General features: G+C 42.7%; 1 protein-coding gene across 1 annotated transcript; it reads right to left on the bottom strand.

Annotated features, from left to right (window-relative positions):
* Positions 1–699: 699 nt before the first annotated feature.
* On the bottom strand, positions 700–12,999 carry STC1 (stanniocalcin 1). Its single transcript, XM_081076456.1, has 4 exons — positions 12,655–12,999; positions 10,517–10,659; positions 9,614–9,825; positions 700–3,768 (listed from the first exon to the last, which is right to left on the bottom strand). Exons 1-4 carry the CDS (start codon positions 12,770–12,772, stop codon positions 3,498–3,500), a joined length of 744 nt encoding a protein of 247 aa, XP_080932582.1. The 5' UTR covers positions 12,773–12,999; the 3' UTR covers positions 700–3,497.
* Positions 13,000–27,065: the final 14,066 nt, after the last annotated feature.

Raw genomic sequence — 27,065 nt, 5'->3', positions numbered from 1 at the left:
CTGGATAGTTATCGCCAGCCTCATTTTATAGGAAGAAACTGATGTATTTTGACATTAAGTAATTCATCTGACAACAAGCAGTTAGTAAGTGGCAGAGCCAGAATTCAAATCCCAGAAGTTTGACCCAGAGCTGGACCCGTCTCATCACAGAGCTATCTGCCCCCCTTGTCACATTGATGCAATTGTCCCCTCTTCTGACTCTTTCTAAATCGTTCACTCATTTAAAGTATTAGTGAGGGCATCCTGCAAGCTGGGTGCTGCTTCAGGGCTGTGAACACATTGGGGAACAAGCAAAGGTGCTTCCAATCTAGGTGAACGACAAGGTCTTCTTGAAAGTGAGAAACGCATCAATAAAGTTCTACAAGGTGAGAGCGCGAATCCTTTCTAGAGCTCTTGCACCGCTGGGTGTAGAGTTCATTAAACTGGAGGAAAAGTGAGTTTTGAGAATGAGCAGAGACCATAAAGCTTCTTCTGAGCTTGTAATGAACTTGGGTTGCAATTTTACTGTGAGGGTAATGGGAGCCACTAAATGGTTTTACGGAAATTTGGAAAATGTTGATTTTTCAACTATGTTCATTTACATATTGACACTTTAAATTAGTGTCAATTAGTGATTTAAAAGAAATTAATCAGCTATTAACTTCATGTTCAGAAAGTCTCATTCAAGAAGTTTTTAAAGAATAACAATGAAAGACATTGGGGAAAAAAACCAATAAAACGTAACACTTTATTATTATTTTTTATCTTAGAAGGAATTCACCAAAGGTTTCATATTAAGCTATGGCATCTTTAATTATAAAAATAAGCAAATAAAATAACTTGCATCTGTCATTACCATGATATGTTTCATAACCTTTATATGCACATGGAGCTTAAAAATGTAATTTAACAATAAATAATGACATATACCAGATATGCTCACTGTTTATTCCAGTACTCAGCCAAAAACCTAAATATCATTTAAATTATAAATACATAATGCAAATATAATGGCACAAACATGTCTAAAGTGCAACCAAATCACAACAGGAGAATCATGCAAACTGTTCTAGGTCAGCTGGAATCACTCTGTGCAGGAAACATAAGACGAAGCTTTGGAAGTTTTAGAGGAAGTGGGGGGAGTGGGATGGGGAAAGAGAAGCAAAAAACTAGCAACATCGTGAGAACTGCTTCTTTCCGTATGTGTAGATATATGTATTACAGATACATATATAAATATCATTGTGGGGAGAAAAGGGGGGTACCACGGTGTGAAGAGGTCACAGCAAAAAAAGAGAATCTACTGGACTAAACTAAGAGAGAATTTTGCTAGGAATACTCATGAACGACTTGTCGCATTGGGGTCCTGGTTTCGTGGGTTTTGCGAAATGGACACAACACACACACTTTAATAGCGTTTCTGGTTCGGGGAAGTCAGCCTTGCCTGGTGGGGGAGGGAGGGAGGGAGAGAGTCAACTTAGAGTATGGTCTACCTGATTTCCAAGAGGCTAAGGCAGTGTCCATATGTTTGGGGACCTGGGGATAGGACAGTTCTGAGTATAAAAATGCTCTTAACAATCTGATGTCAGCACGCTTAGAGGCTGTATGGGGACAAAGGCAGCATTGCTTGTGCTGCTGCTGCTGGGTCTGCTGCAATCGCTCTTGGTCCTTGAGCAGCACGTTACTGGTTTTAAAGGCTTTATGGTAAAGTTGTATTGCTTTTCATTTTTCTGGAGATGTGCCCTCCCTCCTCCCACCAGGATCCCTATCACTCGATTTGGTCAAATCTTGAGTTTTGCCTGGTAAGAGTCAAGCACCAATAGTTTCTACTTGAGCAAGTTTGGAGTGGCCCTACAGTCCTACCCCTCCTCCCTCCTCCTTTCTCAACATTGACCTTTGGTGGGCAGTGACGCTCATAAGGGACTGTTGGGTTCAAGGACAGGGACCCTGAGAAACTACTGTTGTTCATAGATAGGTTAATCGTTTGGCTTTGGTGGTCGCCATCTTGTAAACATCACGGCAGAAATGATCAAACCACCAGCACTGTTTTCCCTCATTCTTTTTTTTTCTTTTTCTTTTTTTTTTTTGCAATCCTACAGAGATGGCCCAGCTGCCAGGACTACTTTGGCAGGCAGCGTGCTACAGGACAAAAATGTAAGAGGAGTCTATTAAGGCTGGACAGCCCAGGGTTGTTTATACCCCCTCAGCCCCATGGCCCCTGAACTAAAGACCCAAAGGCTGATTGACTCATTCCTGATTGATTTCATGAAACTCTCCCACCCATCATCAGTTTACAGGCATACCAGGCACTGAAGAAAGGTGGTGAGTCAAGAACTGCCACTTCTCAAGGTGTAATAGGCCTTATCACACTCTAAGTGGTCCAAGCCAAAGGGATGCTCTTTTTGGTTCCTGTCATTTCCAGTTAGATGTGACAGAGCTGTTTCAGCATAGGTCTAAGTCAGAGTCGCCTCTGGGTTGAGGTGGGCTGGGAGATTAAAATCGTAACCTGGGGTCCTTCAGATAAACCTGTTGGTGTTTCCTATCTCATACAGGCCCATCTTAAGTTTTGATGTTGACGAAAACTACTTCTACCCCCTTAGTTATAAAAAAGGCCACAAGGAGCATTTATGTGGATATCTGGAAGTGAGATAGTTATTCCATTCCCAGGAAAAGAAAAATAAAGCTAAGTTACAAAACTAAATCTATATGCAATAAAGTTATTATATACTGCTTTGTTTAAGCAGAGTCCTCTGGAAATTTATGTACAGTACATTAGTTTTCAGCTATTTATATTCCACAGTTAGACCTTAAGATTCTCTGGTTTTAAGACAATTGTTAAAGATAACTTTTAAAGCTCTGAGCAGTTACAGTACATAAAGATGTTAGCTTTTTGTTTTTCATTAGATGCAAGAAGAGGCAGGCTCAAAGTCTGGTTGGAGAGCCAGGCTTGAGCAATTTGGTAAATGTGTTGGAAAGGAGATGAGACATTGGAGAATCAAGACCATAAGACATTGGCTCATGAGAGATCAAGAATTCAAACATGACATTCATATTCGTCCATGGCCAGCACAGATTCATAACACGAATTCCATTTAACATCTTTATGAGCATTTAAGACATGCATTTAAATTAAGTTGCTTCTTATCAGCTAACTCTACTGGGGGCAACCATTCTAAAGGGCTCTTCAAATTACAATGACTGGGGAATTACATGAATGTTTTATCTTTGAGAGTAGTTTTGAGGGGAGCTGGGAAAAGACATGGTAGAGGAAAGTGATAAAAGAGGGTCCTTTCTCCTGAGGAGAGGCAGAAAGACACACATGTTCTGTTTGTGGGAATACTGCCATCGTGGAATGTTGGGGTATTGATTACAGAAGCCTAGTTTCATGCAATTTTCTTTAAGGGGGGATAGAAACTACTTAAAAAAAAAAATCAAACCAGGCACAGTACACTCAAAGTTGGAGGGTGAACACCCTTAAATGGGATTAGTTTGGTGAGGTTGTGAACACCTCTCCCCGGTTACGCACTCTCTTGTGAGGTGCGTTTCATGTGGGTGGGAGAGGCCACCTCACCTCGGAGGTTCCTGAGGAGGACTTTCAGCTTCTGTGGCTCACTGGTGCGCCTCCTGTTGAAGTCAGCTCGTGGGTGTGTTTGGGCACAGTGATCTGTCTGCAGGATGTGAAAAAGGCTGGCCATGTTGGGCCCAATTTTCTCCATCAGGCTGTCTCTGATTGTGCTGACGGTGTCACCATCACATTCCAGTAGGCTTCGGACAAGTCTGTTATAGTATCTGCATTGAGAAAGAGAACACGTGAGACAGTCATTCAGTGAGAACAAAGCCAGAGCGGGCTTTCTTTGGGGCTCCAGCCAACACTGATCCCGAATGGCCAGACCGTGCAAACCCAAAGAGGTCATCAGCTGACAGTCTCTTTGGAATCTAGCCTTCGTGCAGTGTCTTCTTAGTTGGAGCACGCACGCCTCCAGGATTTAGCACACAATGCAAGACAGGTCTGCCTTCGTGTGTAGAGCTCATGGGATCTACTTTGGGTGGTAGGCTGACAGCGATGTGTAAAAGTTTTAAAAACAGAATCATAGAGCTAGATGAAATTGCAGAGATCGTTTAGTGACTATTTCAGCATCTCATTTTATAGAGGAGAAACTAAGGTGGAACCGCTGAAGTGACTTGTCTAAGGTCATACAATGGGTTAGTAGTAGAAGTGGGACTTAGTCAAATATCATGGGGTGAGCCCAACACTTGGGACTTATATTAATAGTTATTGCACATAGATTTGCAGTTATTTTGATGCCTCTTTGCAACTTTCCTTTTTCTTGGTGCCATATGTGTGTAGGTATCCATGCATGTGAGTACATATTCTAACTAAACTTGTATTTGTAAAGGAATCTCCTGTCTTCAGTGTCAATATACTCCAAAGGTATAGTGTAGTGAGAAGGCCAAATGCCAGGCAATGAGGATATTACATGGAACGATTTATGGTCTTTAATGGTTCATGCCTCAATAATTCCAGGAAGCCTTCTCTCACTGCTCTAGCTTTTTCTGGCCTTTTCCTTTTTTTGGACATTTAATAGATGTGTGGTTAGCAGCACATAGGACAGCATTTGGTGGTTAGTGATGGTTTTGTTTTCCTGAACTAGACTCTAAACTTATTGAAGGCAGGATTTGTGTCCTTATTCTTTGTATCCCTCATGTGCCAGTAGCATAGGGGAATATCACCCATTCACTGTTGACTTATTTTGTGGCCACAGGGGAAATGAAGCTTTAAAAATATAATTCTTTCCCACAAGTCATGATTCGATCAGAAAAATTATCTGTAGGTGTGGTAAATATTACAAAAAAACCCTTGTGTTTTGTATAAACTACCTTCATTTTTGGTGCAAATCCTTTAAACATCCGAAACACTGCCGCTGAGTGTTATGGCTCAGAAAGGATTTAAACTGTCTAATATTTATACCTAGAAGTTATTTGTCCTGTTCTGTGGGAGGACAGTTCAGGTATTTTCTGATTTGAGTTGGGCTGCATTTGCTCCATTTTGAGGTGGTGACTATTGTGAAAAGCCATTATCTCTGTGTTCACTATTAACAGACTCTCCTGATGACAGTTATCTGCAGTATTTATGTGGAGAGACCCTTTCCTCAGAGGAGCTTGGGGATCGACAGGGCCATAAGATCATCCGTGAAAAGAAACCTATTTATTTTTAACTCACCTCCCAGAGCACAGGATCAAACATCTTTCCAGAATAACTTAACCCCCCAGAGAGGTCCTTTCAAGGATGTACAATAAATAGGGTGGAACGTGGTTAATGAAGCAAAGCAGTCACCCTTCTGTGAGTGAGCAGAATGAATTTGGGGACTGAAAGACGAGTGGCCTATCTGGGTCTCAGACATAGACCTGGCTCTATCTCTCCCACGAGGATGGGGGGTTTTATATCCAGCTGTTGTTAAAATTGGGATTCTCTGGCAGAGAAACACATTTTCCAACTCCTTGGAATTATAAAGCACATGAGTCAAAGCAGATCTCGCTTGGATGGGGAAGTAGGGAGAAAAATGGTTTTGGAAAACCAGAGAATAAGCCACTTGTACCAAACACTGAGAATAAGCTACTTGTTCAGAAGTCTACACACCCACATCGATCCCCAGGCATCTCTTTACTTGTGGATTCTGCTAGGTCATGGGCCCCCTGGATCAGGGTGATTAGATCCTAGAGAATAAGGTTTCTGACCCTCCCTCCCCTCTCCAATGAGGACTTTATAACTTAGAAGTTAACACTTCCACTTCTAGAAAGAACTATTTATACCAGATGACCTCCCATATGGGCTGGAGAAGATAGTCTTTCCTTAAATCAACATTGAAAGCTCTTGCCTGGGTGAAGAAGTCTAATGCCAGTAAGGTAACTCAGCTTCTGTAGCTGGCCATACCTCTTTAAGGCTAGGTGTGTCCCTCTGGCCCCACTTTGTCCAAGGGAAGGGCTTACTTTCTTTCCCCGAGGGCTCCCACCTTTACTGTTGGCTTTCTCTTCTGGCCTTAGATAGGATATCTGTTCTTGGTGTTTCTTGGTACCTTGCCATCCTGCTCTTAGTGACTAAACCCAAACCTACCCTTAGTTTCTCTCATGGAGCTTTGTTACCTCAACAAGGGTAGGCCAAGAGAGCTCCTTGGAATAGAAAACATTCATGGCTCCATCAGCAGCTCCTCTAAGTAGAAAACCTGTCAGGCGGCCTTGATGTCAATACCATTTGCCAGAGCAAGAAGTAGGCTAATTCTGTGCATCTCCATTAAGGGATGGAATATGACATTGACCTCTGGGATTGTGTGAGTTAATGAGACGGATTTGTCCTATATATAAGTCACTGAGATTATTTAGGAGATTAGGTCTCCAGTAAAAGATGATTTAGCAATTATCACATATTTATTGAGCACCATCTGGTACCAAGTCTTGATGTTTCTATAGCTATTGGTAAGATGTGCCTTCTCTTTGAGGAGAGGATGTACACAAATCTAATTGTTGATCACCCTGGGGCACATTTATTCAATTCTGCTTGGTTGGTATTCTATTTTTGGATTATCCTGCAGGTTTTATTGGCTGCCATTTTTGAAGTAGAAATCAAATAGCTTGGCTTGAGGCCATGGGAGTTCTAGGCTCAACTCTGTCATTTACCAGCTGTGTGACCTTCAGCAGGTCGCAACCCTCTCTGGGCTTTTGTTCTTTAATCAGTAAAATGAGGCAGTTAGTCTAGATAACCTCTATGACATTCTGTGTTCGTCGGGATTTGATACATATGTTCCTTCTCAATTTAACAAAAAAAAATAGTGCAGCTCTGCTTAAGGCCCATCCTTTACATGATGGGCCTTAAGATTTCAGATTTCTGATTTAAGATTTAAGATTTCTTCATCTTTATGAGAGGTGGTGGGGATCTGTTGCAAAGACTTGGTGAACTAAGCGTTTTGATTAACCCACCCTGGAAGGACCTTATAAAGCATCTCTCTTCTTTCCCAGTTTGGAAATTCCATTACTGCCTTTTTTTTCCTTGGAAAAGAATAAGATCAGATATTCTCCATAGCTACTGTTTCAGCCATGCTTACCCAAATACACACAAACTGCCTAGAAACATACTGTGTGAGAGTTTATAAATAGTCCTTTGTTTCCCTTGATCAATATTATTCTTCTGTTTCCTGTTCCCTATCCATGCCCTAGAGAGCTGGAAGCTTTGTCAGTTTTCCCATCCTGGATCTGGGTTGGTCAGATTCCTTCCCAAGCCTCACACTGTCCAGCGTGCTGGATCAATTTTGCCTGCTTCCCTCATGGTTGAATGAGTAGTTTGCCAATTCAGCCAGGGGAACACTCCAGCTATCCTGCCACTTCTAAGTGCATTTCTCTCATGGAAAACTTCCCTGTGCTGGCTCCTGGTCCAGTCTTTTGGATTCTCCCAGGCCCAAATCTCAGGCTAGATAAGTCACAGGAAGGTGGAATGAACCTGTAACTACTTCCTTTCACAATTCTGTGCCAATTGGCACAAGTTAGCGTGAATCTATGGTGGGACAGAGGCTGGGAAAGCAGGATGTTTCAGGAGAGTGAGGAGCTTAAATAGAGCAAATCAAGCCCAGAATGGAACCGGAAACCTCTACAGTTCTCAGCAGGAGTAATATTAGTAGTTGAAGTGCAATAATTGGAGAAAGGTAAGAGTTGCATGGAAGGTTCTGGTCTTCAAACCAAGATTCTGGTGGACATTTTCCCCCCAATTTCCTAATACATGTGATTCCCCTACGATGAAAGAAGGTGATAACAAGATTCTTTGTGATCATTTTATGGAGGTGAGAAGAAGGCACCTATTAAAAGGAATAGTGGCCTGATTAGAACTATTACTAGTCTCTTCTTACACAGTTAGGCTCACCAGTCCAGAATCTGTGTCATCCTTTCTATAAGACCTCTCTTCATAATGGAAGATGCTACCTCAGTTGAAATAGAGAGATGATGAGTATTGCCTCAACATTGGTTGGTTATATGCCATATTATAGATTATGAATTGTGACAGGCTCCTTAAAGGTCTACACTTATAATAATTGCTTCACTACCATACCCCTTGCCCTCCAGCTACCACACTAATACATCCTTTGTCCCTAGCCCCTGTCAGACTAAGAATTCTTTATTTCTCTTCCTTATGGTAAAGGGAGTCTCCAACAATTAGCCAGGTTCTTTTTCTCGCCAGATGTAATAAGAATCTTCCTAGGAAAATGTTAAGACCAAGGTCAATATAAAGGGATAGGCCATTTGAGATAAATGCTGGATTTGATTTTCCTGTTCTGAGTAAATCAGTTAGGACCTATGACAAAGTGGCTTCCAAGGACCAAACAAATGATGTTTATAAATTGACACCAGGTTCTGAAGACTGACCTACAGTTAAGAGTGAATCAGAACTTCTACAAAATTTTAATGTCAAGGGTCTTAACCTTTCTCTAAGGAGGAGCTACTTTTCCCGTTTTCCAGTTGCCTTTACGTACATGCCTGAATCACTGGGAAACCCCAGAAGGACAAGGCTGTAGCCACTATCTGAAGAAGGGTGGCTGCATCTGGTTAGGAAATTAATCAGGCAAGTCTGCATTAGCTCCCAGGTGGTCAGAGTAACACGAATAGGACTGATCTTTGTGAATATGTGCAGCTTTGGCTGGAGAGTTAACGAATCACAGCATTTAAGGATTGAGAGTCGAGTTTTAGCCTGTGGGGCGTCACAGTAGGCTGAAGTCTGCGTTGCCTTGGTCATACCTCCATGCGAGCCCCATCAGCACCTCTGTTAAGTTGGTCACAGATAGGGAAGCCCAGGTCTTGCTGGGAACCTTTCTAGGCCATGGAACAAGGATGTCGGCCCTCTCATGTGGTAGGGATCCACTCCTGACTGGTGAAGACCTTGAGTCAGGGGCACAATAAGGCATGATGCTCAGATATTACCAGCTCAGTGGCTTTGGGTGGCATTAGATTACTAAGATGAGACTGTGATCTGGGCTGTCACCAGAACCTCATTGCAGGAAATCTAGGAGTAGAGGAATGGCATAACATTGGCCTGGAAGAGAATATGGGAATCTTCTAGTCTAGCCATTTCACTTTTCGCAAAGGAAATGTGAGTCCCAGGGAAGTGAGATGGCTTGCTCTGGGCTACCTAGTGAAATATCTGATTGGGCTTGGGGCTGTCTCAAAATCCATGCAGATTTAAAAGACTGCTCTATGACCTTTGATCAGGGTTTTTATAATGGCCTGTTGTACTGTGCATAGTCATTCTGCTAAATTTGATGTCTCAAAAGCTTGTTTCCATAGACTTCACAATTCCCTTCAGGCTTATGGCAAGAAAGTGACAATGAAAGTGCACCCAGGGATGCTGAAAATAAAGCTTTCTATTAGCTGCATGGGGAGACTTTTCCTGTCACAGTGGGGGAAGGAAAAAAAAAATCCCAGCCTGCTTAAGCTGTCACAACCAATCACAAACATATTTTTCCTACAAAAGCTGGGAAGACTGCAAGCTAAAATAACAGCATGACTGTGGCAATTTTGCCCCCTTTCTGTGTCTGGCTCTGTCAGCCAACCACTCCTCATCCCACCCTAATTGCAAAAAAGTGGACTTGTTTCGTACCTGTTGGAGAAGTGATTGGGGAGCTGGACGACTTCTGTGATGGCTTCGGGGTTCCGCTTGGCGATACTGCACACATTCAGCTTGCTGTAGCACTCCTCCTGCACTTCGGCAATCATCCTCTGGAAAGTGGAGCACCTCCGAATGGCGAGGAAGACCTTGGCGGTGACCCCATTGGCGATGCACTTCAAGCTCTCTTTGACAAATGCTTTTCCCTGCCAAGGAAGGGGGTAGGAGGAAACGCTTCAGCTCAAGCTGACAAGAGAGGACAGGGCATACACTGTGTGGAACTTAAGGGGCCTCTTGGCACTGTACCATGGCCATCTGCATATCCTTGCAATGAGAAAACTGTATGCTGTGGCCAGGATAAAAAATGTCCCTACTCCCTAAGATTACCTTAAGAACCGAGCTCCACAGAAATGAAATGGGACAAGAGAAAAAAGAGGTGAACCTTAATCAACCACCCTGCAGCTTAAAAATAGTCATGATGTGGCTTTGTATTCTTGGGATTGAGACTTTGATAACTCAAACCACAAGCTAGTAGGCTAGGTCATATAGTGAGAATAACTTCTTTGCTAGAAGAACATTTTTATTTCCCCTTGAAGAGGCAAAGATTTTCTGCTCATCACTCCTCCCTTATAAGACATCCTCTGTCAGCAGCATGTTACAATTTTGCCTTCGAGTGGGCGAGGAGTATCTTATACAGAACCTATTTCCAGGCCAAAAATGTGTGTGTGTGTGTGTGTGTGTGTGTGTGTGTGTACGTGTACAAACATTGGAGATGAGAATTTAGAATGGGGATGATGAGAAGAACTGGTTCCCTACAAGACTGATTCCTCAGAACGATAGTCTAACACAATGTTAAAGACAAGCAGCCAGTGGGAGTCAGGGTCAAGGTCTTATTACCTGAGTGTCAAATTTAGCAGCGCTGTACAAGAAGGATTTACAGATGTCGTACATCCCATCTGTGTCACAGGTGGAGTTTTCCAGGCATGCAAAAGCCCCACAGCCAACCTGCAGAGCACTGTTGAGGCAGCGAACCACTTCAGCTGAAAGAGACAAGTCCATCCAATCTAGGTCAGATAGTGAGGGAGGTTGGTTCCAAAGGCTCAAGATGGTGTGGTGGCAAAATTCAAGGACATGGGGTCAGAAGAACTTAACCTAGAGGTCTGTAATGGGGCCAGTAAATAGACCCATTCAGAGGGGAGTGGAGGCTGAGAAAGCGAGGGGATGGGCAGATCCCTTTGGCTCATAAGAGCCAGAGCACATGGATCAGAGAGAATGCATTTCTCCTCTGAGATACAGGCTCTTGGTCTCACCATTCCCACGCAGTTTGGGGGGCTGGAGAGTAAGATTGGAGTCCTTGGAATGCACAGTGCTTGAAGCAGCTCTGCAGAGCCAAAGGGCATCACTTAGAGCCTGAAAGCATGGGATAGCAAAAGCAGTGGCTGGTAGTCAGGTTTAGGAGGTGGAAAGGTGAGGGAGTCCATTTGGCTCCTGAAAATGCACTTCAGAATAATAAGGATGGAATTTTAGTCCAAATGGCAGAGAAGTATTTGCCAGGAGTCCCTTCCGAATTAGGGCTTTTAACTTACCTTCATATTGGCAGAAAGGAATCTGATCCGTTCATGTTTCACCCCAACCCCCCACCATAGGACAGTGCTTAGAGGTATGCATAATCTCTCTCATATTAAAAGCCATTTTTTTCTAAAAGAGAAACACAGGTGTGGAATAATAAGGCCAAGGTACCCCTTGTGCAAGACTGGAAGAAAAACGCAAAGAACTTGCATGAGGCTTTCTACGTTCTGGATAAGATCTCCCATAAAATAATTTCTCTCCTACAGAAGGGGGATGTCCTGGCAGGCAGCTCAGCAAGAAATGATCTGCTTCGGCCTTCATACCATAGGATTCTCCTCTGAGATCAAAAGCCTGGTTCGGTTAGGCTTCCCCTCCCCCTCCCACCACCCGCAGCCTCTGGGATGTTACAAGTCATTTCCCTAATTATATATTTCCACGGGTTCAAATTATAACTTTGCTTTAAGCAGTTTTAATATGCATTAGGGTTGCTATTGTTTTAGGCAAGCTCGAATTGTGAATCACTGCATCTCTATAGCAACTAAGTACAAAAGGAAGTGAAGCAAAGCCCTTCTCTTGGCAGGGACCTACTCTTCCGAGGGAAGCATGGTCTGCAGCATTTGGACACCTGCGATCCCATCTTTGCTGACAGTTGGGGGAGCCAGGGCAGCAATGGGAGAGGAGCAAAGGGGACAAGCAAAGTCAAAAGGCAGAGGTGTCAGTGCTGGCTTCCTCAGGATTCTTTTCTTTTAGAGGCTAAGCTTATACACAATTCACTGCTCCAAGAGTCAGGACTAGAGTGAGACCTTCCCCTTGCAGAAACAGCTGCTACGTTTCACAAATACTCCTTTTCAAGGGGCTCTCTAGCCACGGGCTGCACGGGCGACTGAATGGAGCCGGAGAGAAAGCTGGATGGAAGAGAAGGAGCAGTGGTGGGGGTGGGATGTGTAGGGTTTTCTCTGAATCTGTCCTGGGTTTGTGAGACTTGAGGGCTATGGTTCCGTAAACCAGTCTGCAGAGGGTGCTTTCGGCGTGTTCTCTGAAGGGGTGGGGAAGTCAAGTCTTAAGGGTGAAGGAAGAGGGACAGCATCAGCCAAATCATGTCTCACCTTACGATCAGCTTCAGCTTCTAGAAAGTATAGAGAGCGCTTTGAAGCATGCCAACATTCAAGCCTTCTCCCCGCCCCTCCCCCCCCAAGAGGGTACGTGCCAGATTTCAGGCAATCAGGCTAGGCTTATGCAATGAAATACCCTCAGCAGAGCGCCCAGCTTCTTCGTTAGTTGCGTGCAATTTATTAAACAAAGGAGCTCCACTTCCTAGGGCTATTGCATTACACTGGCAGTTTATGGCCATCAGGCATGAAGCACGTTTATTATCAAGATCAGCGGTCACAGACACAATTGCAAAAGCGAGAGGCAAATGAGGACAGCTCTTTGGGGGAGAAACCGGTCCTGGGTTTGCCGCTTACCTGAGTTCTGCGCTGCCACCCGGGATTTCCTGGGGCTCACAGAATCATTCTGCTCCGCCTCATGGGTTGCAGAAGCACTGATCACCAGCACCAGAAGCACTGCTGAGTTTTGGAGCATTCTCTGAGAAGTTTCCGCTAAGTTGTCGGGGTTTTCTTTGGCCTCCCCCCTTTTCTCTTTCCCTCTCCCGGCTTGAGGGAAGATGTGGATCTGGATACACTGCAAGCCTAGGTGAGGATTTGACGAGGATTTGCTGCTGCTGCTGCTCTTGCTGACGCTTTTGCTGCTGTTGCTGGGGCTGCTGCTTATGCTGCTGCAGTCGCTGCTTCTTGCACCTCTTGCTTTTGCAAACTGGGGGCCCAAGAGCTGCACCCAGGGGTTTTATAGCCTTCTTATCGGTCCTTAGGATCAGGGACCAATCAGGTCCCTCAACTGGTCTGGGTAGCCAATCAGAGGGCGCACTCATTGGGCTGGAGCTGTTTGACTTCTTAGAAATATTTTCCAGCAAATTAAAAGTACCTGCTGCCAATGTTTCATATGTGTGTGTGACTGTGTGTGCATAGATATGTGAGAAAGCCATTTTTCACAGAATTAAAGGATAACTTTGCACTGATTGAACGAAAGGAAAATCATATGACAATCTCCACGAGGTGCTTTGGGAAGCTATCCATCTTTGTACAAAATGAGCTAGAGGGCAGGGAATGGGCAGCAGCATTGGCAGGATGGGTAGTGTGGTCTCTTTGGATTCGAATTCAACCTCATTAGAGCACTTTGACCCTAATGTTAACAGGACATTGTCTGTGTTGTAAGCTACAGACAGGCACAGCGCCTCCCCATCTCCTCAGCATATCCATGTTCACGGGTCTGTGATACATTTTGGTTGGATGTGGGCATCCTGAGTTCTCACACATGTGATCCCTTGAAAGGGGCCATGTATGAGCAGAAGGGCCCTGATGGACAGGGACAGCACAGCTTTGGGCTGTGGCCCCAGTTCCTCTATTTCTAGCCCTGTGGCCCTGGTCAAGTCCTTTTACCTCGCTCTACCTTTGTTTTGAAAGCTGCAAAATGTCAAGGTTGGAGTCCAGCATTCCTTAGTCCTCTAACACTGTGATTCTCTAGTAACAGGAACCTTGACTCCATCTTTTTAGACACCAGCAGGGTTGCAAAGTCCAGGAGTGTTGGCGACCACAGGGACACATGTGCACCCCTGCCCACACGGAACTCAACAGGGAGGTATCATAAATGCCTGGAAATTCATAAACTGTGCATTCAAGCCCAGCAACTTCATCATCACGTTGAAACAATAAGCTGGCCAACGCAAGGCTAAACCTGCTGGGGAAACCAGTTCATTTCTTGGGGGACAGGGGAGTGGAGGGGCCCGCAGGACTGGGAAGAGAAGTAGGAAAAGCCCAGAATATGTAGGAGAGGAGACTGATAAGTTCTAGACTTACTGGGAAAATTTCAGATTATGCCTAGTGTAGATACTCGTATTTTCTTATAAGTTGACTAGGCAACACTGAGGCTTGTCCCCAATTTGTGAAGGAGGGTAATATTCCAGGAGAGGACTTATCAGGGGGGAGAGGTGGTCATTAAGGGCTGGGGTGAAATGAAAGGATTAAGAGGGGGAAAAAAAAAAGAACCTTAAAAATTTCAGGAGGTAAATGAGAAAGGGTCATTGGAGATTCATAAAAACACAGACAGGATGGTCTTACAAAGAAACAGAGGCCGCCAGTGGTTTCAGTTTCAATCCTAAAATCTTCAGACAAACGTTGAAGAAAGAGTGACAACTCCATTAGCCACAAAGCAAGAATCAGCTGTGTATGTGTGTGAGGAGTGGGCTTGCTGAGCGATGACAGGCCCCCTTTGAAAATAAATGTTGTTTGGAAAGCATGACGTTTGCTATTAGGTTGGCGCAAAAGTAATTGCGGTTTAAAAGGTTAAAAATAATTGCAAAAACTACAATTACTTTTGCACCAACCTATTAGAAAAGGAACAGAGGAAATAAAGGACAAAGGAAACATCTATGGAAAAGAAAGAAATGTGCGAATTTCCATGAAATAATAAGTACATTTCAATTTACATTAACTGATGTGGTTGGTATTCCTCAAGTACGTGTATCATCTGGGTTGGGTGCTAGGGGAAGAATAGGGCGGGTAAAAGAGAAGAATGAAAAGTAATGGTTCCTGTCCTAGAGGAGCTTGGGCAGTCAAGTTGGGAAGATGGTCAGCCTCAGTCATGTTTCCTGAAGGATCAGGATGTCAGGACCTTGCATGGTTAGAGAAGGCCATGGTCAACACTGGCTAGGGATGTGGGGAAGGCTTCATGGAAGGGTCTTCAGGGAAGGATCAGGGAGGAAAAGATGTGAATTGCTGTTATTGCTTTTCAAGAATTTAGACAAACGCTATGACGTTTCGTTTTTTTTTTCTTTCTAAGTTTGTGTTCTAGAAAGCTGAGAGGTTGCTTTTATTGCTTCAGGCAAGAGTGGTAGATGTCTGGCAATGTATACTTCAGTGTTCTGTTCTAGAAGGAGGACAAGAGGACAGATACATGCATTTTCTCCCCAAGGATCTTGATTTCTGTCCCTCAGCATTGGCTACCTCTTTAGCCATTCTTCATCGTTAAATGTAGTGCTGTTGGTTTCTCTTGTTGGACTTTCCCCATGTTGGGGATGATGATGGCTTACTTCCCATCATCCACATTCTTTTTCTCTGGTGCTTCCAGCAGAACACAGTGTCCCAGTAAGTGTAAGGAAGTGCTTTGTGTTTTCTCTGATGTTGATTTATTGTTCCTCTTTGTTTTGCTCCCTTACTGTCATGTGTCTGGATGTTCCTTGCTGGGTGTGCAAAGTATCTCACAATGACAGATAAGCTGTCATCTGAAGAAATTTAACAGTGGTCAGCTATTTTGGTTTGCATATAACTAATGTGAGCGTTAGTATAATACATTTGAGGACATCAAAGGGGAGCTGAAGTAGAACTAAATAGAAACACCCAATGTCAAGTTTCTTCCCAGGAGTTCAAGGATATTTGAATGTCCACCGTTATTGTGCTTTTGTCTTGAACTTTAATATAGCAAAGGTAGAAGTGTCTTGGGAACTCTGCAGGTGATGTCCAGTTCCTTTGTAACTTCTCCTGGGGGGTATGAGGGAAGATAGAGGATTTTGAATATCAGATTTCAGAGTTTGAATCTTATCCTGCAAGCCACAGGGGTCATTCAGGGTTCTTGAATAGGAATTGTTAAATGATGTGTTGATATTCGTGTTTGGGGAAGATATTTCAATCATACTTATGATGGTTTGGAGGAAGAAAAGAATGAAGGTTGTAAGACTAGTTAGTAATACCAGTTTGTGTGGATGAGATCCTGGGTAGCGATGGTAGCAGTAGGAAAGGGAGAGAAGGAAAATATGAGAGAGATTTTTAAATAAAATGGAAACTTTTAGTTAACCTAAGAACTCTATTGGAAAAAAAACCTGTCTCCCAGTTTATTGATAATGGAGATCATGTACATTCGTTCCCCATTTATTGGTTATCATTTTTAGCCGATAAGACTATCTAGCTTTTCCAACAGGCAGCCACTTTCTGGCATTCTGGTAAGGTAGTAGACTTACCTAACAGAATGACTTAACTGGGCTTCAGAAAGATAAGAAACCTTCCCAAGCCTGTCTACACGAGTTGGAGGTGCCCTCAGGTGCAGTGGGTGGGAGGGGAGGGGAGCCTTTGCCATCTCCCCGGAGCAGGGAAAGTGCAAAGAAGTGGGTGGGAGAAGCTGCCAACACCTAAGGCTGGGTGATAATGCCCTGGCTGTGCCCGTGCAAGGCTGGCATGAGTTCAGTGAAAGATTAAGCCAACAATCTCTGGGGCTTTGTTGGATTTGGCTAGCTTAAAGCTAGGCAGTGAACGGCTCTTTGCCTTTCTGGTGAGAGGAGCCCAGAAGCATCATTTCTTGGTAAATGTTCCTTTTGTTGTTCACAGAGTACGAGATCCATCAAGGTTGATCTGACATAGTGATCAAGGTTGGAGTGTCATTGTCATTCTTGTTTGGGAGTTCTGGGCTCACTGTTGAGTCATGCCTTCCTAACCTCAAACTAAGGTGGAAGGGGAAAGGAGGAAGTTGAGGGGACACATTTTTATTTTTGTCTTCATATAAAGATACCACGTTTTCTGTGTGTACAATCTCAAACTCCGGAGTGAGTCTTTGCCTTTTTATTGGTCTTTGATTGCTTTAAACGCTGCCAAAGAAAGAGAGAGACTATATTAAGAGGGCAAACACTCCCCACCCTCCACCCCCACCCCCACCGGTTTATGGAGGGGTACTCTGTGCCTGGCATGAGGTCAGGTGTTGTGAGAAATGCAGAGAAATGTTTGACCTTTTCCTGTGCTCCATGAATTCCCAAGCTACTTCTAAACGCATGAATGTTGTATTTGAGGAAGCATATCTGTTTTCTGGAAATATAATACAGCAAGTGGGTTGGAATAGAGTTTACAGGTTTGGATTCAATTAACATTTACTGGGTGTCTATCTACTCTATGCCAGGCATTGCTGCAGATGCTTCTTATCTGTGAGAGAAGAACTGCAACCCTCTCTTCCTGCAGGAAGAGCCAGGACCCAGAGGGAGAGAAGAATGGCTTACTGGTGGTCGTACAGTGTGGATGGGGGAGCCAGGTCTCCTGAGATTTGCTTATTATAGATGTAGTTTGGCTCCTTCAGTTGTTTGACCACTGCAGTGGAGGGGGTTGGTATACATGCTTAGAGCTTTGCCCCTTGGGGTGGGCGTGGGGAAGGAGGGAAAAATAAAAAGACAGGATGACTTAACATGTTTAAACCAGAACAGGCAAGTTGAAATTAGCCTCCACTCCTGTGAACACTGGTTTCGCATTCCTTCAAGTGTAAGTTCTGATGTCACTGTACATCAGGGAGGACAAATGCATAGTCTTAGGGCAGCTTTAACAGCTTCAGTTTCACACAAGGCTCCTGAAACAAATACGAAGAGGATATGGTGCGTGTGTCATTATATCTGCCATTAGGAATAGCCCTTTCGAAGACCTAAAATGACATTACTCTGTAGAGACACATGAGGGCGCTCGAACCAACCAACTAGATGTTTCTTCTCCATTTAAAAAAAAAAATGAATCCCAGCTTTGTTAGAGGGGCCCCTGTTTCAGGCTTCAGGATGCTTTTTAGGGGGGAACCTTACGTTTGTGGTCTAGGTCACTTACCTATACTTAGTTGGTGAGCTTACAGACTAGCATGGTTCTGCATATTTGGAAGTTTTGCTGTATATAACGTTTTGTATGCCATCCTGTTATTGCCTGATAGGGACACGGTTGCAGGCAAATTCTTAAATATTCTGCCTCAATGCTAAGGGGAAGGATGATATCTGTACCTAACTGTTCAGGGCAGATAAGAGGATGTGTTACTCTGAGCTCCTTTGTTTAAAAAGAGATTCTATTTCCAGGTAGTAGTGAGCATTGTTCCTCACTGGTGGAGAAAACAAAATTTCTTTGACCCGTTTTTCTAGTGAGCGTTCTTTCTTTCAGTGGTCTGCAGACAGAGGTCAAGGCTGAATAACTTTCATTCTATTTCTGACATTCTTTTGCGCCTATCCTACTGCTTGGAAACCTTCCAGGGGAACGTGGGAGGTGAGGTGGGGGCCTACCTGTGCGTGAGTGGTCTCCTGCTTCTTGGTCCTGTCCCCAAACATCTTTGTGAAGAAGACATCCGAACTCGGTTAGATGCAGGGGCTGGTTTGGAAAGCCCGAGGGCTGGGGGCAGGCCTGTCAGACTACACAACATCTGGGAAGGCCTTTCACCCACACGCTTAGTGTCTGCACCCCTCCAGTTAGAAATCAGGACTTGCTACTTGCAGCCGACGGACCCATCTACTGGCCTATACTCACTCCTTACGCCCTCCGTGCCTGCAGTGGTGTCAGTGCTGTGAAAGCACAGACAGCGCAGAGTGGGGCAAGGCATGGTGGCGTGGACCTGATCACCAGGCAGCAAACACACAGTGTTAAACCGTGAGCTTCAATGAGTGCGTCTGATGGTTGATGCCAGTGCGTTTGTGAGATGGAAATGAAAACAAGAAATCCACTTCAACAACCCGCGCTGAAGCATCATTCTGACATTTGTAGCCTAAGGCCAGCTTGTCATTTACAAAGTGCTGTCCAAGTATAAAGAAGTGTCTTGCAGCCATTTCTGAGTGCTAGACACATCTATGATTACTAGTTTATTGGCTGAGAATGGGGGGACAGGCAGAGGGAGCAGCTTTTATACAAAGTTACCTGGCAAGTCAGCAAAGGGGCCAGACTAGGAGATTATAGATTTCTTTACTTGATGTTTGGAAATGTTGCCAAGAAGTTTATTATGGCAATTCAAATGCATTTTATAATCAAGTTGCATTTCATATGCTTTAGGCTAAAGTGCAATTAAGATAAACCAGTTCCTGGCCCTGGATGGGTATCATGGGAGTGTCAACGTATTCTGATTACTCTATCAGACTAATAAAGTGAAGAATGCAGAGTCAGAATGTAAGCTGTAAGGCTTTTATAATGGCACCAAAAATGGTCACCAAGTGGCATTTTGTTTGCTTTCATGGAACATGGTTTTTGTCAGCTGTTTGGGAAATGAACTCTCTCAGCCCCTTTAAAAATTAATTGTAAGGAAATTTAGTGGAATAAATGGAAATCCAAGTGCAAAGGAAACACACTCTGGCCTCAAGGCAAAGCATTTTCTTGAACATATCATTCGGCACTCTCTAGTGACAATAATAGGAAGGGGGAGGAAGAGAGAGAAAAAGTTACAGCTTCAGAGGAAGCGGTGAAACTCTTAAGGGCAAAAATGTCATCAGGGGAATCACTGTGCTAAGACAGGGCCACTGAGCTCAAAAAAGTGTGGAGCAGTGGAATATTATTCTTTTCATACTGCAAATGTTAATAATATTTTCATTGCCCCTTTTCATATTTGTACTTATGATCATTCATTGTCTCTAATGTTTCTCTTGTTAGATTAACAAAGAAGGGCAGTTTCCTGTGTGTGTGTGTGTGTGTGTGTGTGTTGTATATTGTGTGTTGTATGTGTGTGCATGTGTTGGGTGGAGGTGGAGGTGCTTTATTCTTCATTTGGTGTTTAAATCACTCACAGCAGACTTTGGAATATGGAAAACAATGAGAAATGAGCCACACTGTTAAAGTCAAACATTGGACGTGAGAAGACTATTTCCTAACATGATATTAAACAGACCTGGAAAAACATTGATTTGAAGGAAGGGTTAATGTTTTGGGCTTCTTTTTAGTCATAGCTCCCCTCTTCTCTCTCCCCCCCCACCCCCCCGCAAAAGAAGTAGAGGAACAGACTGATAGTTGAGACTTATTCTGAGTCCAGATATCTTTCCAGACCACAGAGAAAGTTGCGTGATACAGAATCATTTCTCTTATGACTTAGTTATTCTCATGCACACACTCCTCATCTCAACCCAGGCCGAGCAAGAGCCTGGCTTGAGCTGCCTTCTGTCCATAGTCACAAGTCTTTGAGAATTTGTACCTCTCCTTATGTGTCTCCTTTCAAACAAATGAAATCTCTTTAGAAGACCTTTAGAAGCTGTGAAATTTTCTTTCAGCCCCTCTCAAACCCCTTCCCCCACTCACTCCTTAAAAGGTTGCCTTTTGCTAGGAATTGGAAAGAAGGACTAAAAGCCCACAGCTCCTTTTAGAAGCCAGGAATGCAAAGCCATCAGCTGCAAAATAGGTACCTTGAATGGCTTTGCACTGGGTGGGGGCAGATTTACTGAGAAAGAGCTGTGCCTTGCTGCAGGATTCTGTGGCTATTGCCAAAAAGGATTTGCTACATGGTTGAGAATCCAAACCCACTGAGTCCTTTGGCACTGTGCGCTGTGGAAGGTGTGTGTGTGAGGACCCCCAACCTACCTCACTATTAAGTGACTGAATCTGACTGCTGCTCTCATGTTAAGAGCTTGATTTATAATTTTGGTTCTTAATTGAAATTTCTGCAGCCTCAAGGTATGTGTGTGTACATCATATGGTGTATATACATGGTTTAGAGGTATGGTCCTTATCAAGGTAACCAATAGCCTTTCCAAACTCTAGGATCTCATTCTCATGGAGCCCCTGAATCACAGCATAGCAAATATATTTTGTTGTAGCTACATTCCATGCACAGTGTATTTCTATGTAATTATACATGATGTGTAGAACAGCGGTTCACTAGTTGGCATAATGTTACATTTGTAGATATTTACTTAAATATCTGTTTCAAATTTCTGTAGTTTTATTATTGTAATTTTTTTCTTTTAGAACCAGCGAATTCGCTTCCCATTTCTCAATCATCTTTAAGCCCTTGAAGAGCTCAAAGTAGCTGGGTACCACTGCGGACGGAAAAGGGGCCCCATACTTAACCTGACAAGGGGAGGCCTGCATGCTGGGCTCTACAAACTCAGAGACCAAAGTAACCACATAAAATGGTCTGGACATAAAAATTCCTAACTAAAAGCAGGTCATGGCGAGTATTCACATCCTAGACCTGTAGCTTCCTTGACAAAAGTCAATCTTTAGCTTAAGTGAGCCTGTCTGTTGTCTTGTTGCATCTAAGATAACATACCTTTGAAATGTCACAGTAATCTTCTTTTCCAGATGCATCCCCCCCCACCCCGCCCAAAGGCACCATCACCAGAGCAGGAGACCACAGAACCCCTTGTTGTTCTTGTTCCCCTCATACCATCTCTGTGTGCTATAAATGTCAATTAATAACTAGTATCTGCCAATGTATGAGAAGTATGTGTTACTATATTTTGCCTTTTTATCCAATCCCAGAGATTTCCCCCACTTTGCTTTCTCCTGCCCCCTTAATCTACTACTAATGAATTTCATGTAACCCTTCTTTTGTTTCCTCCTTTTATTCTAATATATAAAATAAGCTGCAAAACTGCCATTCTCCGGAGCATTTTATCAATCCCTTGAGATTTTTGTTTCATGGCAATTGTCATCAGTTTTGTTCAAATAAACTCAGAAACGTTCTCTACAGGTTTGGACGTTTCTTAGGTCATCAGTCCTGTAGTGCCTAATGAATAAGTTGCTTCTGAGTTTTTGGCTTACGGAGTTATCAGACAAGACCCAGAGAGCCATTCATTTAAAGCAACAGTTCCGAGAGTGTGTTTCAAAAGGTAAACAACAGTCCTATAAATGCACCAAGATAAAAGGACCCCATGCTCAAATTCATTTTTTTGTTTTGTTTTTTTTGTGGAGATGGGTTTGGTTCCCCATGAGATTCAGCATATTAAAGTTACCCAGAAATCCTGCAAAGAAAGCGTTTCAATTTTTAAAAGAGATTTTATTAAGATTTAGCTAACATACAATATTTTATTAGTTTCAGGTATACATCATAGTTATTCAACAGTACCCATCTGGCACTATACATAGTTATTACCACATTATTGATTATATTCCCTATGCTAAAGAAGTGATCACCATGATAAGTCCAACAACCATCTGACACTGTACCATGCTATCACAATATTATTGACTGTATTCTATGCTGTATATTACATCCCTAAGACTTATTTGTTTTATATCTGTAACTTTGAACCTCTTATTCTTCTTTATCTCCCCCCGCCTTTTTAAATTTTCAATTAGAGGTGACGTTCAATATTGTATTAGTTTCAGGTGTACACAAGAGTGATTAGACATTTATATAATTTAGGAAGTGATCCCCCTGACTGGTACCCACCTGGCACTAGACATAGTTATTACCATATTGATTATGTTCCCTGTACTTTACATCCCCATGAATATTTTGTAACTACCAATTTGTATTTCTTAATTCCTTCACCTTTTTCACCCAGCCCCCAACTCCCCTTCCATCTATCACCCCGCTAGAGCTAGCACCCACCTGATACCGTGCATACTGTGTTTCCCCCCAAAATAAGCCCCAGTTAAGATCATCTGCTAAACAGATGCTTTTAGTACATTATGACGATGTTCCAGAAGATGACATGACTGTATTTGAATAAATATAGATTAGTGTACGTGAAAAAATAAGACATCCCCTGAAAATATGCCCTAATGAGTCTTTTGTAGCAAACACCCCCATGACTACTGTGTAACAACCAATTTGTACTTCTTGATCCCTTCCCCTTTTACACCTACCCTCAAATCCCCTCCCATCTGGCAACTATCAAAATGTTCCTTGTGTCTATGAGTTCATTTCTGTTTCATTTGTTTGTTTATTTTGTTCTTTAGATTCTACTTATAAGTGAAATCATATGACATTTGTCTTTTGCTGTCTGACTTACTACACTGAGCACAATAACCTCTAGGTCCATCCATGTTGTTGCAGATGACAAGATTTCATTTTTTTTTTCTTTTTGGTTGAATAATATTCCATTGTATACCTGTACCACCTCTTTATCCAGTCATCCATTCAGGACACCAAGGTTGCCTTCATATCTTGGCTATTGTAAAGAATGCTGCAGTGAACATATGGATGAGCATGTCCTCTTGAAGTAGCATTTTTTGTGTTTCTTTGAATAAATACCCAGAAGTGGGATTACTAGGTCCTTCTTTATCTCTTGTTATATAGTCTTTGTTTCAAAGTCTATTTTGTCTGGTATAAGTATTGCTACCCCAGCTTTTTGTTAATTTGTTTGTTTTAATTTTTATGAAATATCTTTTTCCATCCCTTTACTTTCAATCTGTGTGTCTTTCGATCTGACATTAGTCTCTTGTAGGCAGCATATGTAAGGGTCTTGTTTTCTTATCCATTTAGCTCCCCTATCTTTTGATTTGAGCATTTAATCCATTTACATTGAAAGTAATTGTTGACAAGTATGTCGTTATTGCCATTTTATTACTCATATATATATGTGTGTGTGTGTATATATATATTATTATTTTTTTCTTTTTTTCCTTTTCGTCTTAAAGAAGCCCCTCTAAGATTCCTTGTAATACTGGTTTGGTGGTGATGAACTCCTTTAGCTTTTTCTTGTCTGGGAAGCTCTTTATCTATCTTTTGATTCTAAGTGATAGATTTGCTGGGTAGAATAATCTTGGTTGTAGGTCCTTGCTTTTCATCATGTTGACTATTTTGTGCCAATCCCTTCTGACCTACAAAGTTTCTATTGAGAAATCAGCTGCTAGTCCTATGGGAACTCCCTTATAGGTAACTAACTGCTTTTCTCTTGCTACTTTTAAGATTCTCTCCTTGTCTTTAATCTTTGGAATTTTAATTATGATGTGTCTTGGTGTTGGCCTCTTTGAGTTCATCTTGTTTAAGACTCTCTGCACTTCTTGGGCTTATGTATCTACTTCCTTCATCAGGTTTGGGAAAGTTTTCTGTCATTATTTCTTCAAATAGGTTTTTCAATTCCTTGCTCTCTCTCTTCTCCTTCTGGTACCCCTATAATGAGAATGTTGATATGCTTGGGGTTGTCTCAGAGGCCCCGTAAACTCTCCTCAATTTTTGGATTCTTTTTTCTTTTTGCTGTTCTGATTGGGTGTTTTCTGCTACCTTATCTTCTAAATGGCTGATTTGATCCTTTGTTTCATCTAATCTACTGTTGATTCCCTGTAATGTATTCTTCATTTCTACTATTATGTTCTTTATTTCTGACTGGTTCTTTGTTATGTTTTATATCTCCATTTTTGTATTTCCTATCTCTTTGTTGAAGTTCTCCTTGAGATCACTGAGCATCCTTATAACCAGTGTCAGGAACTCTGCATCTGGTAGATTGCTGGTCTTCATTTTGTTTAGTTCTTTTTCTGGAGGGGATCCGCTGCAGGTCAAGTTTAGCCGCAACCAGTGCCCCACCCGGGTCTACCTGACAGGTGTCACAAAGAAATCTGAAGATGGCCACCACCTGTGCAATGCTTGGAAGTGCCTTGAGAGGCCACGTTGATAACCAAGGCCAGCTGCCTCTACTGCTGGGCTTCGGGTTGTTCAGCTAGAGGTACGGGACATGCTCAAGCCAGATGCTGCTTTTCTGGTATCAAACTTTTGAGAGATCCTTGGAAAGTCTGTAGCATAAGCCGAGGCAGGAGGTTTGTACAAAAAAGCCACTGGAAGTGGCTTGGGTGTGCCTGAAAGTTGGGCGGGGTGGGGTCTCGACTCCAGGGTGTGGTAAATGAATGGCTTAGCCAGCTTGATGGAGACTCAGAAATGCTGGGCGCCTGTGTTGCACAGGAGAAGGGTTCAACAAAGAAACAATGGCTTCCACCAGCTCCTCCAGAAATTATGGGGACTTCTCTCCCTGGCACTGGAACCTTGGGCAGGGACTAGGAACTCTCACTCCTTCAGGGGGACCTCTGCAGCTGAGATATCCCTCTCAATTTTTAATGGTCACACACAGTTGTGGGAACAGCCCGTTCCACATCTCTGTCCCTTCTACCAGCCTCGAGGTGGCTTCTTATGTATGTCCTTAGTTGTAGGGCTTCAGTTCAGATTTTAGGCAGTTCTCAATGATGGTTGTTTTGTAGTTTAGCTGCAATTTTGATGTGGTTGTGAGAGAAGGTAAGCACAACATTTACCTACTGCATCATCTTGACCAGTAAATTGCTTTTAAATGGTTTAATCCAATGTTTCTTAAATGTATTATTTCAACAGCTTTTAAAAAAATGAGTACTGCTTGTTAAGATCCTACAGAACTAGTGTTCCGTGGAACTAATTTTGGGAAATGCTAGTTTTAAACAGATTAGTTCCCACCCACCTTATCTGAGTTTCCCTTGGTTCTGCTGTGAACCAACTTTACCCCTGCAGCCTCAAGCTCCTTTCTTTACAGCCATACTCCTAATTAGACTTCCTATTACCTGCATGTCTATAGGACTTTCAGTGTTTGACATATCTCATTTAATCTTCATAACAATGGTGTAACAGGTATTATTATGCATACTGTACTGACAAATAAAGCAAAGTTCAAAGAAGCATAGTCATTAAGAAGTTGTCTTGATTCAACATTGGGTCTGTCTGACTCTAGTGCATGATTCTAATGAATGGTATTCTGTAGGATAAAACTGAAACAATTAGGAAGACAATAGAAAGCATGTGTTTCTCTTTATGTTCCTGAAAACTCTACCTTCAACTGGACAAAACTCTTTCTGCCTGTTGGAGCAAAGCAGGGAGGGCAGGGACACAGGCTCTCCTGAATGGTATTTCTCTTCCAATTTAGAAAATTCTCCCTCCTGCTACCAATGGGTCAGGGTTGTCAGGCCAGGCTGCACTCAGATGTTTAGAAGTTCTGGAATTTTGGAATTTCTCTTTTGGAGAAATTCTTTTGGGATTTCTCAGCTGAGTTCAGTGCCTCATTGGCTGTCTCCCTACACTGATTCTTGTAGAAATCACTGCTGAGTTTGCTACTGGCTACCCAAAATACTGCAGCCAAACAAAATCATCTGGATTGCTTTTGTCTGTGTATCTTTCATTGTCCCATTAAAATTGCTCTTGCCTCTCTCTATGGAATGGCTCAATCTCTGATTGAGCATTATTTTCTTGTCTTAAAAATGGGGAGGAAGAGCACGATGACTACTTCGATAAGTCTGGGAGAGGGCAACGATTGCTTGGCTTTTTCTCTACTGAAAGAACTTAGAGCTACAGGTATCACTGCTGCTCCCTTCTGGGGAAATTCTGGGCTTCTGCCTTTCCCCATTTGTGTGTAGTGGAGTGGGTATACTCCTGGTAAAAGTTACAAAATCTAATTTTTAAAGTACCACTTTCATAGAAGGACATCTGTGTGCCATCTAAATAATTGATTCTTCATTAGTGAGGGAGAATCACTAATCACTTGATTCTCCATTAGTGAGGGAGAGAATCACTAATCACTTGATTCTCCATTAGTGAGGGAGAATCACTAACCACTTTGGGCTGGTTTACAAGGCTATGTACAGTTTTAGCCTTTCCTTGCTTCCTTTTAGGGGAGTAAATATGGAGGGAATAGAAATTTGCACATATATACTTTCCAGACTTTATAACTGTGTGAAATGACAGTTTTAGAAGCCAAATTATTGAAACAGAAAGGATTATCCATGTTACTTTATTTTTTTCTTTCACACTATTTGTAAACCAAGAACATCAGCAGGGATGCGGGAAAATATGTGTTAAGTATTACTTAGGCATTTGAGATGTTATGAGGGAAAAAGTCCAACCACAATCTTAGGTATACTATTATGTTTCATCCTCTGTTAGTTTGGTTAAGTGGCAGTTACAGGCTAGTATAAATAGGTAATTATACATGTGCTAAATGTGACAACTCAAAAATTCAAGACAATAATTAGAATGAACCGGGGAGGGTGGTCAAAGTTTCCTAGAAGAGGAGGTGTTTGAGCTGAAATCTGAACAATAACTAAGATGTAGTTAAGCAATAGTGGGGATGGGGAGGAGGGAAGGTGTTTGGGTTGCACAACTCTAGAGATCA

The sequence above is a fragment of the Rhinolophus hipposideros genome (assembly GCF_964194185.1).
Source record: "Rhinolophus hipposideros genome assembly, chromosome: 16".
In the NCBI taxonomy this organism is placed as follows: Eukaryota; Metazoa; Chordata; class Mammalia; order Chiroptera; family Rhinolophidae; genus Rhinolophus; species Rhinolophus hipposideros.
Note: the sequence above shows the minus strand (reverse complement) of the source record. Positions and strands in the feature narration are given on the sequence as shown.